Below are 16,843 nucleotides of genomic sequence, written 5' to 3'. Positions count from 1 at the left end.
ATTATACATATATTAATCAACTTCAAGTTACTATAGAAATGGTGATTTAGGATGATTTAGAATAAATCAGTGAACAGACAGCATGCAACTCTGCACTCTCAAAAAATCAAAAGTGCTAAATCAAACGTATATATATATATATATATAATAAAAATTGTTTGAAAAATGTACTTTATATAGATATATGTATTTTAAAACTGCTGTCTGTAACTTTTTTGTGTTCAAGATTTACAAAAAATATATATATTGAGAATGTACAACATGAATACATTTTCCAAACCGTGTTTTTTTAAATTATTATTATTATTTTTTTTATGGTACATATATAATAAGTGTTTATATTGGGACTATTTCAGACCAGACTGCACTCTCAGAAAAAAAGGTCCACTGCTGTCGCTGGGGCAGTACCCTAAGGTACAAAAGTGAAAAGGTACATCTTTGTACCTTACTCACCCCTAAATGGTACATATTAGTACCTTAAAAGGTACATATCAGTACTTTAAGAGTGCAAATTAGTACCTTAAAGGCACATAGTAGAACCTTAAAGGTACATATTAGTACTTTTCGGTTTTGTACCTTAGGGTACCGCCCCAAATGTACCTTTTTTTTCTGACAGTGCATGGTAAGAGCTGCTGTGGAGGAGCACAGTCCCTGCATGACTCGCCATAGACATAAACAAAGATAAGTAGCTCCGTAATGTTCTTACGCAATACAAAGCAGAACTGTTTATTAACCACTAGAGCGCAAAAAGTTACGGACTGCAGCTTTAGTATGGACACTTTCTATAAAATAAAACACAATAACAATAATGCTTGCAATTAAAATAATAGAATTTCTTGATTCTATACGTTTTGGAGCTATATGTTCATAACGATAAGGGTTTTAAAAACATTTTTTATTCACAGTTTCTACCCAATAATATATTTTGTAACTTGGCATTAACAAATGTATATTCATTATAAAAATGGTATTGTGTTTTTCATTGTTTCAAGAGTTTCAAGGTTTAAGAGTTCAAGGTCTACACATTACACTATAGGCTTCTTCATATAGTTTTTCCTTGATATATGAGGAAGAGAATGTGGGAAACTGGTTGTTCGATGGGAAACAAGCAGTTGTTGGGGGGTGGGGGTTAAACCACTGGAGTTTTTGGTCTAAGTACAGGAACATGTTGAAGTTGCAGGAACATGAGTGGTGATATCTTGTCTCTCCTAAACCCGTCCTCACACAACACAGAGTGCAAAACTGGAAACCAAAGAACAGGCTTGGCTGGACGTTCATGCTGATGTCTGTTTATAGTCAATCAAGCTAAAGAGCTGTTCTCAATCTCAAAACATAGCAAAACCGTTTCCCTCGTCTCAGCACAAGCAGATGCTTGCTCTGCTGCAGTGCTATTGAGCTTTACATCAGTTATTTCAGTCGTGACGTAGGATTGGCCATAATTAACTTCAAATGCATGGCTTAAAAGATGGTTGCATTACATGAATCACAATAAACTTGCATCTGTTGTAAAAAACAAAGATACACATAAGGACAAAGTACTCAAGGTCAAATATTAAAAGCATATTTTGTGTTCCATCAACCTATAGCACAATTGAGGTTAGTTCTGCATTCATTTTTTTTAAGAAAATGTAAAAATCTAGTTTGTATTTGTATTTAATCACTGCGCACTTCCAAACAAACACTAACAAGGGTTCTTAAAATATGAATCATTCATGAATCATAACCATAATGAACACAGCATTATGAATATACAACAGCATACAGCTCCTGACCTTCACTTGCTCCTGCTGAACACTTATGATTTATCCCAGATATTGCCTGACCTTTAATTAAACATCTGATGTTTCTTTTTTAATTAAATGATAAGATTGTGCAGACATCCTATTAACACACACTTTGAAGAATGACATCGCTCAAATGTTATGCAAACCTGTCTATTTGGAAATGACCGTGTAACCTGACACAATGACGCACTCGATGCTCTTTGATTCTAGGTCACATAACAGACTGTAAGCAGACACACGCTCATGGTATCCCTGCCGATGACCGACCGTTCGTGCCAAACGGACATTTGATTTGCAGACGGCAAAACACCTCGTGTTCCATAAACTAATAAATAAACATAACATAATACATATTCAAATCATGTTCAATTATAGTCACATATGCAACATATCTCAAATACATGCATATTAAAAGCTTAATATGCTTATATGCACTTTTGTTGTAATCTGCTGATGATTCATTCTTAAAATGAGAATCTTATTTGAAAATAAGAGCAATCACTGTTTCAGAACAATCATTCAGGCTACAATCAGCACAAAAGCTACTCTCAAAAAGCTCAAACTGTTAAAGCTTTAAATACAATAAAGCAATTAAAGTACGTCTCTATAATAATGTCAAATCCAGAAAGACATTTTTCAGTGTTTTAGTCCATCATACTGAATACTAAACTGACAAATGTTACCCATGTCCAGCTCGTCTCATTTGGGATGAATATCTCATCGTAGCCTTCCACTTGATCCTCTGCTATCATGATTCCATTATCCACTCGCTTATATGAAATAAGCCTTTATTATGATGCTAAGACTAGTCCTTACACAATGCTTGTGCTAACAACTGAGCAGTGAGCTATATACTGGGCTTGAAGGTGTTTTCATATACTAATTTTACCAAGCGTGTTCTTGGAATGGTGTCCACAGGCGAAACTTGAGAGGTCTGGCATGAAGAGCCCCAAGCGGTCAGACCCTCCCTTTGAGAGGGGATATCACTATAGCTTTCTCACAATTAGTATATAATCACCCACAAAGATGCACACATGATCTATAGACCAACCATAAACATGTGTACAGCCAACTCAACAAACTGATGCTATTGAGAAAAGTTTTTCTGTGATATCATGACTTTTTCATTGCTTCACTTGTAACATTAAAAATGGAATCTGATTACATAAGATCAAAAAAGTAATCCGATTACATAAGATCAAAAAAGTAATCTGATCACGTAATGCATGTTACTTGTAGTGCATTACTTTACTTGTAACATCAAAAATGGAATCTGATTAGGGAGTTTTAGTTTATTAAACTTTTGTATAAAATCAATATCACACTCCTAATAACACTGTTGGTAATTCATATTTGGCACTACAGGTGCCAAGTACACTAGCAAACACTGTAGGACAGTTGTAGTTTATGTAAAAAAGTGATATAAACTATTTTCATACAAAAAACACACACATACACACATTGAAGTTGATCTACTTTTTGTTTAGTTAAAATTGTTTTTTTATGATGGATTTTCATTTTTTAAATAAAAGTTCAGTCTGGAACAGAAATAATACAAATAAACGTAGTCTAAAAAGTCTAACAAAACAAGAAAAGAAAAAAAAACTAAAATGTAAAATGTTTAAGTTATAATAAAACTGTAAGTGAATTTTTATAAGGTTGTAAATTATGACAGAAATAATTGCTGAAGTTAAAGTTATTAAAAAGGCCTTAACTTACAATTAGGCTGCAACAACTGTAGGTCTGATTATAAAAACGTTATTTTTAAGTTGTACATGTTACAGTTCCAGGGACCCGTCAGATCATGTCACATGTCATTTCAGGAGGGGCCGGTTCTGCGGTTACTGTGACTCTCTCTGTGAGACTGACCCTTACCCCACCAGACACGGTCAGAATGTACACTTGCAACACGAGGCACCATTTTCACACGCTTCAAAGAAGAAGCCATAAATTCACACCAAATGACAGACTGGATATTTCTTCTTAAACTATTGTGTATAGAGATAGGCTAGTGATTCAATGACTAAAGATGAATGTGGTCAGCACAAATCCACGCACACACACATTCATACACTGATCTGATTACAGGTACACAATGTTCAAATGTTAATTTAGGTTCAAACATTCCTGCAGTATTTTAGAATTTTTTTAGTTTAACTATTTCCCAAAATACTATTTAACTAGACCAAAAATGCCACACATACTAAGTACAACTACAATATGATGGATATTTTAAATAAGCTCAGACAAAAAAGGTTGAGATACTCAGTAACCAGAGTGGATCCTTTTCCAAACGATTTGTGATCGGATATCTATCGGTGATACCAATGTGGATTGGAACTGCAAGCTGCAGTCATGTATGTGGGTGGTCATAACTGCAGGATCCATATAAACATGACACGCGCTGTGGTTGCTGTAAAAGATTTTAGTGACACATTGATGTCCCTTATTAACTGAATGATGAATGGTACATGTACCTGTTACATAACATGCCCTGAGAACATAGAAGGTATAATTATTCACCCGTTTTGCCATCCAGAATATAACGTTGAGCAGATGTGTTGTTATGGAAACTGAATTTATCTGAGTATTAGCTCTTTCACGCATAGATGTCACTACAGTGGACATCTATTCAAAAAGCCATTTTTGTATATGCATGAGTTTTAATTGCACAAATGTACATCAACCACTACAGTGAACACGAGTGCTTTGTCAGAATATCCATCCATTCCTTCAATCCTAGGTGACTCTTGCAGGTAAAACAAATTGTTGTAACATCTAAGGAGTCATATCTTGTTCAATTTCCAATAATGGTTTTATATTGGAAGAAAATCACCTGTCCACAAAATAGGACATCACGCAGCTATATTTCAGTTTTAATTACAATTCATACTAATTCTGTGACTCTTGCTCTTGAAAATACTTCATCTGCAGTAACTTTTTTTGGTTGTATTTAAATGTATTTCTGTTATTAGAATGTAATTTGCAGTTACATCAAAAAAGTAATCTGATTAGGTAATGCATGTTACTTATATTGCGTTAATTGTAACATCAAAAAGTAATCTGATTACATAACATCAAAAAGTAATCGGATTATAATGCATGTTTATTGTAATGTGTTACTTTACCTGTAACAACAAAAAAGTAATCTGATTGTGTAATGCAAGTTACATGTGATGTTATTTGTTACATCAAAAAAGTAATCTGATTGTGTAATGCAAGTTACATGTGATGTTATTTGTTACATCAAAAAAGTAATCTGATTACATAATGCATGTTACTTGTAATGCATTACTTTACTTGTTACATTAAAAAGTAATCTGATAACGCAATGCATGTTACTTGTAATGCATTACTTTACTTTTAACAGCAAAAAAGGAATCTGATTATGTAATGCATGTCAATTGTAATGCATTGCTTTACTCAAAAAGTAATCTGACCCTAACCCCGCTAGTTTTTTCCTCTCAGTGTGCTGGTCGAACAGGAACAAACTTAATTGCATTTACAATAATTGTAAAAGTATTTAATTGAAGTATTATATTATTGGTGTGTATATATATATATATATATATATATATATATATATATATATATATATATATATTACAAAGTTTTCACATAATTGTATTAATTGTTTTGTAAAATACACAAAGTATTACTGTTATTTCTGTATTATGTTTAATATAGTAGGCCTAACTCTTCAGTTAAAACCAAAAACACACACTTTCCACTCAAGTGGACATCTTAAAATATCTTTGAAAAAAATGTGTAAAGAAGTTTCTATATTGTTTTTCAAGCCATAAGAGCAATACAAACACATAGGGAAAGGGAACAAAAGGGAAACCTGACTGAGGTTGTCATAATTCATGCATGTTTTTTTGGAGGCAAGGACAACTGACATTGTGAACTTGCAATGTCAATATTTCAAGCATATTTTGAAATAACCAGTTTACTTTCACAATGCAGCGACCCCAAGGTTTACACTGCAAAAAATGCTCTTCTTACTAAGTAATTTTGTCTGGTTTCTAGTCTAAATATAATAATTCTTAAATCAAGATGCATTCACTTTGTAAGTAAAATGACAAGATTTTTTCTTGTTTTGTTGAAAATAAAATCAAAATGAAGTGAGTTTTTCCTTTAAACAGGCAAAATGATCTGCCAATGGGGTGTGAAAAATAATCTTGTTTCTGATTGAACTCGTGTTTCTTTTTTCCGTCCCAAACAGAAATAAGATTATTTTTCTCACCCCATTGGCAGATAATCTTTCTTGTACACGTGAAAATAAAACTCAAATGCATTTTGATATTTTCCCCCAGAAAACAAGAAAAAATATCTTATGTCATTTTACTCATCTAGTAACTGCATCTTGATGTAAGAATATTTAGATAATTGGACTGGAAACAAGAATAAAATATGAAATAAGAAGAGCATTTTTTGCAATGTAGTGCTCCCTGTTGGGCATATTCATTACACAAGAGCTAAGAAAAGGATTGTGGTTGTTCTGCCCTCTAGTGTTCATAGTGTGGTACAGCTGCAAAAGCATTTGGAAAAGAAACAATTCTGAGCGGATAACTGGAAATTTGAAATGTATGACATAAGTACTTTATTGACATTACGCCTTCATTCACACTCATCACAGAACTGACCAAACACAGCTACAAAAATACTCTTTTCAACAAAATACTTCAATCTGTTTTTTAACACTTTATAACTGCAATAAAGGGGACATTAAAAGATAAAAAAAAACAATTAAAACACCAAACAATAATACATAGAAAGTTCACAGTAAATAAATACATTTTAAACAATGATGAGGATGTAAATCTTGTTTTGAGGGTGTGTCCGTAATGCAATGTTATCATCTTTTATGATATGATCTTAAAAAGAGAAAAAAACACCAACAGCAAGCAAGCAGGAAATTTACAGCACATCCAGTGCATTATATACAGAGCTAATATTATATACATATAGGACAGTTGATAAGACCAAAGTGATTAAGTCTTCGGCTTTGAGAGTGTTACGAGCCCCTGCTCTTTCTCATTTTCTCTTTTCTTTCTGAGTATAGTTGCCAATTGGATAAGGGCAGAGCCTGATTATTCCAAACACCTGAGGCCTCAGCCCATTTATGAGCTGCTGGTGGCCCTTCAGTTTTGTTGTTTCTAGGGAGCTAGAAAAGCAGTAACTCTTTGTAGTTTAGATTTTTTGTTACTTTCTGTTGCCAATAAATGTTATATTTCTATTACCCTGGCCTTAGATTTTCCTGAATGGCTCTTTATGTTGATCCCTATTTTGGGTCCTAACATAAATAGACATTCAGGAAAGTATTCAAGTAAAGTCATATGTGTTTTCCTGTGAGGAAAAAGAGAGGCTGGTCCTCTTTGGCGTTGGCAGTCTGAAACTCATCGCTGAGACGAAACCGCCATTCGTCCTCCAGTTCGAGCCGAACTACAGTCTGGCGTAGAGAGCTCCGGTTGGGACAGATCACACACAGAGTCGCGCCTGGAGCACAAAAGAGCAAATACTTATTAAACAGAAAGTCACACAAATAGACAGACAAATAGATGCATGCATTATTTATCTCCCTGGTCTTTACCTTTCAGGAACTGGAACTTTTTGAGAAATCCAGGAGACACAAAGGAATCACAAAAGTTTAAGAGAAGGCCACTGAAGAGCAGTCCAGTAGTGCTGAAGTTAATGGAGTGAGGTCTGGAGCTGACAAAGCAAATGGTCACCTGGGAACGGACACAAATAAACCACAAAAAGGTTTATTTGAATTGCATTTTTTCTGATGTAGGCTGTGATTGTTATTATATTGTATTTCATATAAAATAATATAATAAGTTCACTTTAAAATACAAAAAAAACAACGTTCTTAATTTTCAATTTTCAAATGAGCTGTTTATGGAGCTTGATTAAATAAATGCTTAATGATGAGGAGAAGGTTAAGCTATGAAACCTGAAGGATGTTTTAATGGTACAGACTTATTAGTCCTTAGACTATTTGACAAAAGATCAAGGCAACTTTGATTGCTCATGAAAATAACCAGCAGCCATGTCACCCTGTAGCCCAAGACTGGTTTCCCACTGAAGCTAAGGAGGGCTGAGCCTGGTCAGTACCTGGATGGGAGACCAACTGGGAAAACCAGGTTGCTGCTGGTAGAGGTGTTAGTGAGGCCAGCAGGGGGTGCTCACCCTGTGGTCTGTGTGGGTCCTAACACCCCAGTATAGTGACGGGGACACTATACTGTCAAAGAGCACTGTCTTTCGGATGCGACGTTAAACCGAGGTCCTGACTCTCTGTGGTCATTAAAAATCCCATGGCACTTCTCGTAAAAGAGTAGGGGTGTAACCCCGGTGTCCTGGCCAAATTCCCTTAATTGGCCCTTACCAATCATGGCCTCCTAATAATCCCCATCCACTGAATTGGCTCTATCACCCTCTCTCCTCTCCACCTTTCGCTGGTGTGTGGTGAGCGCACTGGCGCCGTTGTACTGTGGCTGCCGTCGCATCATCCAAGTGGATGCTGCACACTGGTGGTGGTTGAGGAGAGACCCCTGACATGAGTGTGAAGCGCTTTGGGTGTACAGTTGTACATTTGAAAGCGCTATATAAATGCCTCATTCATTCAAATGCCTCATTCAATAACCCTTTAACTAAGAGCTGCCGATTCTAGATAAATTGAGAAACACATTTTTTGTTTGTTTATTGAGATTGCGATTCTCCCACGATTCTGAAAAAAACAAAAAACAAAACATTTGAGGAAACTAAAAATGCCACGTCATTTACTAGAGGTTCTGACCATTTTAAATTGCTCCAGTCTATTTAAAAAATACAATAATATGAACAAAATTAAGAAAATAATTTGAATGGATTCATGTTTCATTCATACAGACAAGTTTTATTATTAAATGAACCAGCGCTTGTGAATGAATGATTCAACAAAAAACACTTTTTTAAACAGTCTCTTTTCACCACCTCCTGGTGTAATAAGCAATGACTTTTATTAATACATCTATTTTGATCGCTAGATATCAATGTTCATTCCAAAACTACAAACTTTTATTCCCAGTACACATTTATCCCCTGCTTTTTAAATGTTTGTATCATGTAAATAAGGAAATGTATGGTTGAAAAGAAGTTTATCTTTACATTAACATGGCAGCGGCTCTCTCTCAGGATCAGCAGCAGTGGCTGATTTAAATTCAAATGTACTTTAAAGTCCTTAAAGTCTTAGGTTTAAAGCCTGTTTCAGTCACAAGTGTAACAGAGGCCAGCTAGTAGGCACCGTGTAAGTAAACCTCACTCCTCTCTCCTCAAGAGATGCTCTAGCAACTGACGCTAGAGGTTGCAGCCTCTAGCCTCCTTGTTAGAGTGTCCGACTCTCATGCCGGCGGACCTGGGTTCGAGTCCTGCTTGGAGCGGGCGGTTCGAACAGGAGGGGTTACACAAGTATCAGTGGAGTGTGAGCAACGTTTGTTTTCGCTTATCAATGTTTTCGCTCTCATTCACTAACATTGGATGCAACAAAATATGTGCAGTTCACACTTTGACACTTATGACGTGAAATGGCCTTTGCAGCGGAATCGTTGTCATTTAGAAATAAGATAGCGTGGGTGCTTGAATCGAGATTTCAATCTTTTAGCGATTAATCGTGCTACTCTACTTTAAAATTGCAGCTTTCGTGATTTGATAAATCACTGTAAGCCATATTGAAATTATATTTCAATGAATTGTGCAGCTCTACATTGGTCAACTATAAAAATGTTATGTAAAGGTACAGGTACCTCTGGGCCGAGGTTCAGGTAGCAGTCAACAGAAAGGATTGGGTGGCTGTAGTTTTGGGCGCTGAGGGGGAAGAGGCGATGACTGGTGTGCTGGAGGTATTTCTCCAGCAGTAGCTGAGCTGGTGTGGCCAGGAACAGGTGCTTGCTGTCTGGAGCACAGATGTACTGGGACGGTTGGATTGTGGTGGGGACATCTGTCATCTGTGGTGAATTCAGAAAAATATCAGAAGGAGGTTGTTTTAGTAGTTGCATGAAATGTGATTTTTGTCAGAGCTATACAGTAAAATGGTTTTGGAAGCTGACTAGAAACGTACCTTAGTCTTGATGATGAAGGTACCGTATCCACCAATGGCGATCTGCTTCTTCATCACACTGAAGTTGTTGAATCTGCAGATGAGGAGTCCTGCACTGTGGACACGCAGGTTGAAGTCCACATCATCACATGTAAAACTATTGTGGAGAGAATTAGGGGAAGATGAGAATATTTGGACAATAATGGAGGAAAAACCAACCAACTTAGTTGGACATTCTCAGAACTCACCGGTTCTGGTTGTACTGCACATTCTGTGTGAGGTCCACATTAAGTAGCAGGAAGTCGTGTAGGTGCCCGCGCGAGAAGGGCTCTTTCTGCAGCCCAGCCCCACCTCCACGACTGGACCACTTCCTCATCCCGCATAAGCCATATTGAGTTATATCTGGAGAAGACTCCATGTGCTGAAGAACCTGCTTCAAGGACACGTTTCTTTCTGTCCCTGCGGTACCACTGAAAAACATAATAAATAGGGATATATCCAATATTACAATTCTGTTCCCATTTTTCCATCAGACCCGTACTCATACTTTTCTATGAGACTTTTTTGATGACAGGATACAGTTAACATTTTTATTAAAAATAGTAGTTAATCATTTTTTTAATTATTATTCTCCAAAAAGTAATTTGATTAAAACGCTAAAAACAAAATAATTTTATATATATATATATATATATATATATATATATATATATATATATATATATATATATATATATATATATATATATAAAAACAACATATACATATTTATACATACATACATACATATACAAACACAGACACAGACACACACAGACACAGACACACACACACACAGACACACACACAGACACACACACAGATACACACACACACACACACAGACACACACACAGACACACACACAGACACACACACACACACAGACACACACACAGACACACACACACACACACACACACACACACACACACACACACACACACACACACACACACACACACACACACACACACACACACACACACACACACACACACACACACACAATATTGGCAATTTTTGGACATCTGCCTTTACATGCACATATACTTTAATGACATCCCATTCTTAATCCATATGGTTTAATATAAAGTTGGCCCACCCTTTGCAGCTATAACAGCTTCAACTCTTTTTGGAAGGCTTTCCACAAGGTTTATAAGTGTGTTTATGGGAATTTTTGACCATTCTTCTATAAGCACATTCGTGAGGTCAGGCACTGATGTTGGACGAGAAGGCCTGGCTCGCAGTCTCCACTCTAATTAATCTCAAAGGTGTTCTATAGTGTTGAGGTCAGGACTCTGTGCAGGCCAGTCAAGTTCCTCCACACCAAACTCGCTCATCCATGTTTATGGACCTTGCTGTGTGCACTGGTGCACAGTCATGTTGGAACAGGAAGGGGTCATTTCCAAACTGTTCCCACACAGTTGGGAGCATGAAGGGGCCAAGCCCACTCCCTGAAAAAACTACCCCACACCATAATCACCCCTCTACCAAATTTTAAACTTGCCGCAATGCAGTCAAGCAAGTACCACTCTCCTGGCAACTGCCAGACAGAGAAGCGTGATTCGTCACTCCAGAGGACATGTCTCCACTGCTCTAGAGCCAGTGGCGGCGTGGTTTACATCACTGTATCTGGCGCTTTGCATTGCACTTGATTTAAGGTTCAGATGCAGCTGCTCGGCCATGGAAACCCATTCCATGAAGCTCTCTACGTACTGTTCTTGAGCTAATCTAAAGGCTACATGAAGTTTGAAGTTCTGTAGTTATTGACTCTGCAGAAAGTTGGAACAAATTTTTTTTATCTGATTCTCTGATCTCTGATTTTACGTGGCATACCACTCCTAATTGCTTCCACTTTGTTATAATACCACAAACAGTTGACTGTGGAATATTTAGTAGTGGGGAAATTTCACAAATGGACTTATTGCACAGGTGGCAACCTATCACGGCACCACACTTGAACTCACTGAGATCCTGAGAGCTACCCATTCTTTCCCAAATGTTTGCATGCCTAGATGCTTGATTTTATACACCTGTGGCTGACTTCAGTGATTTGAAGGGGTGTCTCAATACTTTTGGCAATATAGTGCATGTAAGATTAATAAAGTGTAAATTAAAACAAAATTATGCACCTTTTTGGATCAACATCGACACTGTTCCACATGACACAGGAATCATCTGCAAGGATGATGAAGGGCCAGACATCTTGTGGCCGATTTCCATGCTCCACTCTCCGGCTCCGTTCTAACTCCAGGTTATGATAGGAAAGCTCTTTAATCAGGAAATGAGCTGCTCCTGAGAAGAAGGCAACTTTATTAAAGACTTACTGACATCGACATCAATTAAACAGGATAATAATTTACTGGTGGTTACCTATTCCAGCTCCATTAAAGATAGTGGGCAGGACAAGCATTATATGGTTGGGCCAGTACTTCTTGTAGACGGCCATCTCGTACTCTTTAATCACTAGAATGTGCAGGTGGGCGGCTCCTTCCATGGCATGATACAGATTAAACAGGCCGTGCTCATGGCGACCGGTGGTGGGCGTGAAAATTGGACTTTTGATAGCATCAGGATTCTACAAACATCAAATCTAGCTTTAATTGTTGTTCTGTTAATTTCTCAATGATATAGTCAAAAGCTAGTCAAAATGAGTTAAGCTTTTAGAAGACATACAAAATATGAAGTGAAAATGTAAAATTTTAATCATGCGCTCATAGAAAAATGGGCTCATAGAAAAATTTGTTCACTACTAGTCCATACCCAATCAGAAGTAAGGGGGAGTCTCATGCTCTCCAACTGGCCTCCTGACTGGCTGAAGGAGAAGTGATGTTCTTTGGATTTGGGAATGATGAAATAGAGCTGGATTTCCTCTCCCAGTAGAAGATGTGAAAATGTAAAGGCATGCAGGGTGGACTCATACAGCTACAAACAGAAAATCAACATCTCAAAATATAGTCAGACCAAAACACACACATCATAATCAAGCGGCAACCTCCTACAGTTTCTCTTGAAGCCAATACGGAAGTGGCTTAAACTGTAATTCCTCGACTGGCCACTAGGGATAGGCTCCAGAATGGAGCAAAATCTTAAGTCCCATTTTAAAATGTCCAACTTTACAGCAGAAAAAAACATGTTTACAGCCTGGTACAAATTGTTTTGGTCTATACAGCTAATTGTGCCCTTCATGACAACTGTGAGGGGGGTGATTTTTTTTTTATAACTCATTCGTTTACATTATATAAAGCCTTAAAGTTCTGCATAATTAAGGGCGTGGCCACTTTGATTGACAGGTGGATAGCCATTTATCCACTGTCTGTTAGTCATCGTGATAGTGTACAAGGACTCACCTGATACTGTGGATTGAAACCCATATATTGGTGACACTGCTCGCAATGATGGTACGTGTTGTATGCTGCATATTTAGAGAGTTTTATCCGGGCCGTTCGTCTGCGTAGGTACACATCTTCCTGTCTCCTGGAGTGTCCATCTAAAGCAGTAAAGACAAAAACTATTTTAATAATACCTACTTACATGCCAGAACTACAACAGCAGGGCTCAACTAAATCATATATGATTTTCTTGCTGGTCTCACCATCTGAATTCGGAGTGAAGTCTGGTGAGTAGACAGTGCTAATGTCCTCGTATTGAGGGTCATGAATGGTGTAATCAAATGGCATCCCTTGTACAGTGTCTGTGCTGGGCCACGATGCAGTGGGCTGATGATATCGCATCAAATCTGTCACGCAATCTGGAGAAAAAAAACAATAATTTCACTGATACCTATAGGACACCAAGACAGCTTTAGGACTTTAGTGCTCACGAATTTGAATAAAAGGAATTCAGAAAAAGGTTTTACAATACCAGAACCGAATTATGGTTCATTAATGGTTCTCGTACGTGTACTGAAACACATAAATCTTAAGTATGACAAATACAGCGTGACCAGTAGCGATGCCACAATTCTCAATATTGAACCGTTCAGTACGGCATTCACGGTTCAATATGTGCTTGTTAATTGCGTTTTTTTCGGTTTTGCATTTAATTAATTATTTATTTTCCTTTCCGTTTGAAATATTTCTCTCAGTTTATTTCGGCTCTGTTTGAGTGTGCTTTTGAGTCTACGCGGTGATATAAGCAAATATCCAATCATATGCACTAGGGATGCAACAATACAGTTAGTCCACGGTTCAATACATACCTCCGTTTTTAACCACGTTTTTTCAGTTCGGTTCGTTTTTTTTTGGTATTATATTGTTAGGCGAAAGGAACAGAAAAGGGTTAAGGAGAAAATGTTTTTATTGCAATACTCTTTCTTTATTTCACTTAAGACCCTTGAAAACCCTTACCTAAACTTAAAACTTTACTTAAAAAACCCTTGTACACGTTCCCAGTGTATTGCATAATATAAAATAAATATACCATATTTCCTCAAATAAAAGCCTGTAGTCAATTAAACGCCGGGCCTCTGATAGTTGCCGGGGTCGTGGCCGGCACGAACAAATAAAGGCCGGTCCAAGTTCATCGTCATGTTCAGTAGGGTTGTGCCGTGACGGATGACCGACATCACGATGGACCGCAACCATCCTGATGCCACAAGCCCCGATGCCAGTCTTGCCAGTGCGACACACACTAATCCTATACAATACACTAGGAATGTGTACAAGGTTTTTTTGAGGGTCCCATGACATGACATTTTTATTTTATGAGGTTTTGCTAAATTAATATGAGTTCCCCTAGCCTGAATATTGTCCCCAAGTGGTTAGAAATTTTGATTGGTGTAAACCGAGTTCTGGCTGTCTTTCTCTGCCTTTGAGAAAATGAGAGCTCAGACGAGCTGATCTTGAATTCTCCTGTAATGACGTCATACCAGGACAGGTTACCGGCCCTTCCTCTGCTTTTCCCGCCCAGAGAATTAGTAGGGAATGGATTCAGTTTATCAGTCGCGACGTCATCACAGGCTTTACCGTATGGAATCGACAAACAGCGAGTAACAGTGTTCATTAATGCCTGTGATTTCTGATGTGTAGCTAATCATTCAAGTTCACACAGACTTTCTTTCTAAATCGTTTAATTCTGTCAGCCCACCGATGGCCTTCTTGATGCATCAGTGAATCAAGCCAGTGACTAAAACGATCAACTTCACATCGTTTCTGTTAGTAGCATGAAACAAATCTGTTATTTAAATGATTCAACAGAGAGCGATCAAAGAACACTCTTTATAATGTCTGGATCTGTCAATCACACGTATATATCTGCAGTGCACACTTGTCCAAACTGCTGATATAATAAATGACGCTGTTAATCTGCTCAACAGAAGCTCTTACTGCATTCATGTTGATGTTGTGTTTGTTCTTAGTTGTGGTGAAAGCATTTTGTGAGAGAAATAATGTTGCAAAGTTCACTCGTGTTTATTCAGAGCGCTCAGATTCAAACAAAAAACATTTGCGTACGCACAGCTCTCTCAACAACGCGGTAAAATAACACTTTCTCAGCAATCTTTCCCCAGCTCTCTGTCTGTCTCTGGACTGGCAGTGCTGCAGTTGCTGCTTGTGTCTGACTAAACCACGCCCCCTCCGCCACAATCTCATTTCAAATTAAAAGATGTCAACCAATCACAACAGTGGGTGTTTTTACTGAAGTTCACAGCAGACACGCCCCTTGAAACAGAGCATTCAAGACAGAAGGCTAATATCAGTATAGAAAAATGCCTCTTATTTTTATATTATGACATTTTGATTATATGACAATATAAGTAGACCTCAGGAAACATTATAAAAGAGAAAAAAAAATCCATGCCATGGGACTTAAGTTAAGTTTAAGTAAGGTTTTTCAAGTCTATTAAGTAAAATAAAGAGAGTATTACAATAAAAACATTAAAAACACTTTCCGTTCCTGTTGACTAAGAATAGAATAGCGAAAAACCAAACCGAAACCGAAAACCATGGTTAAAAACCGAGGTATGTAATGGACTAACTGTATTGTTGCATCCCTAGTGACCAGTGTGGTCTGACTCTTGAACAAATAGTCAGTTCTTCTCAGTGAATCAAGAGCCAACAGCACAAACGGTGAAATCCAGCCGATTCCTGAATGAATAACTCTTACTGCAGTTAATGTCCTCCTCATCGTAGATGTCCACCTCCATCAGTCTGATCAGCATACGAGAGAGAATACCCAGGAACTGCAGATACGCCCCAGTCTTCCCCACCTAAAACATGCACAACAATAGCCATTTTATCCTACCAGTCTTATATCGACATTGTCACCCAGTGCTCCAAACCCTTGTTTACCTGTGGTGGCCCACTTAGCAGCAGCTTTCGTGGGTGGAAGTTATCAGTGCGTCCTTCAGCTCTGTTACTGCTGTCCATGTGGTAGGGTTTAGGGACAGTCCACTGGCGATAATACAGCGACTGCTCTGTGCAGGTCATCATCTTACTAAGGAGGGGTCTAAAGGAGCTGGCCCACTCTACCGAAGAGTGAGGAAGGAAGGAAGTGGACTTGGGCAGGCCACTGGAATCCACAGTGGTGATGAGGTCGTAGACAGCCTTAGGGAGCAGCACCACAGGCGGGCGGCTTAGATTGCATGCCCAGGAGCAGCTCTGCCGTAGAGGAGAGGCGCGCGTGGACGAAGAGCCGGACGAAGTGGATTTGGATTGCCGCCTCGGGTTGGGCTGCTTTTCTGGATCCAAAGGAGTCCAGTCAGACTGTGGGGGTTGGGAGCCAGCTGGGGAGGCCTGGTTACCCAGTCTAGGGAGATCGTTGTTTACTATAGACCACCAGAGAGAGGTAAGGTCAGTGTAAGAGAATCCCTTAAAAAACATGCAAGTAAAAACCTTTGAATTTTTGGAAACCCTTCCTGAAAGCAAAACCACAGATCACTGTCCCAAGTCCCAAATCAGACCCATTTCCCATGGTTAATTAGTATTAAAGTGAAGTTACG

At 38.1% G+C, this 16,843-nt stretch overlaps 1 protein-coding gene across 1 annotated transcript in view; it reads right to left on the bottom strand.

Moving 5' to 3' along the window:
- Positions 1-6,363: 6,363 nt before the first annotated feature.
- Positions 6,364-16,843, bottom strand: part of greb1 (growth regulating estrogen receptor binding 1) — a 32,547-nt gene continuing 22,067 nt past the window's right edge. The window contains exons 21-32 of the mRNA XM_067455209.1: positions 16,194-16,669; positions 16,009-16,111; positions 13,499-13,654; positions 13,254-13,393; positions 12,667-12,828; positions 12,277-12,481; positions 12,036-12,198; positions 10,110-10,331; positions 9,883-10,018; positions 9,569-9,769; positions 7,378-7,516; positions 6,364-7,283 (exon numbers count right to left, since the gene is read on the bottom strand). Coding sequence (XP_067311310.1) covers positions 7,120-7,283; positions 7,378-7,516; positions 9,569-9,769; positions 9,883-10,018; positions 10,110-10,331; positions 12,036-12,198; positions 12,277-12,481; positions 12,667-12,828; positions 13,254-13,393; positions 13,499-13,654; positions 16,009-16,111; positions 16,194-16,669 — 2,267 coding nt within the window. The 3' untranslated portion in view covers positions 6,364-7,119. The remainder of the gene's footprint in view (positions 7,284-7,377; positions 7,517-9,568; positions 9,770-9,882; positions 10,019-10,109; positions 10,332-12,035; positions 12,199-12,276; positions 12,482-12,666; positions 12,829-13,253; positions 13,394-13,498; positions 13,655-16,008; positions 16,112-16,193; positions 16,670-16,843) is intronic.

Source organism: Pseudorasbora parva, chromosome 10, assembly GCF_024679245.1.
Source record: "Pseudorasbora parva isolate DD20220531a chromosome 10, ASM2467924v1, whole genome shotgun sequence".
Taxonomy (NCBI): Eukaryota; Metazoa; Chordata; class Actinopteri; order Cypriniformes; family Gobionidae; genus Pseudorasbora; species Pseudorasbora parva.
Note: the sequence above shows the minus strand (reverse complement) of the source record. Positions and strands in the feature narration are given on the sequence as shown.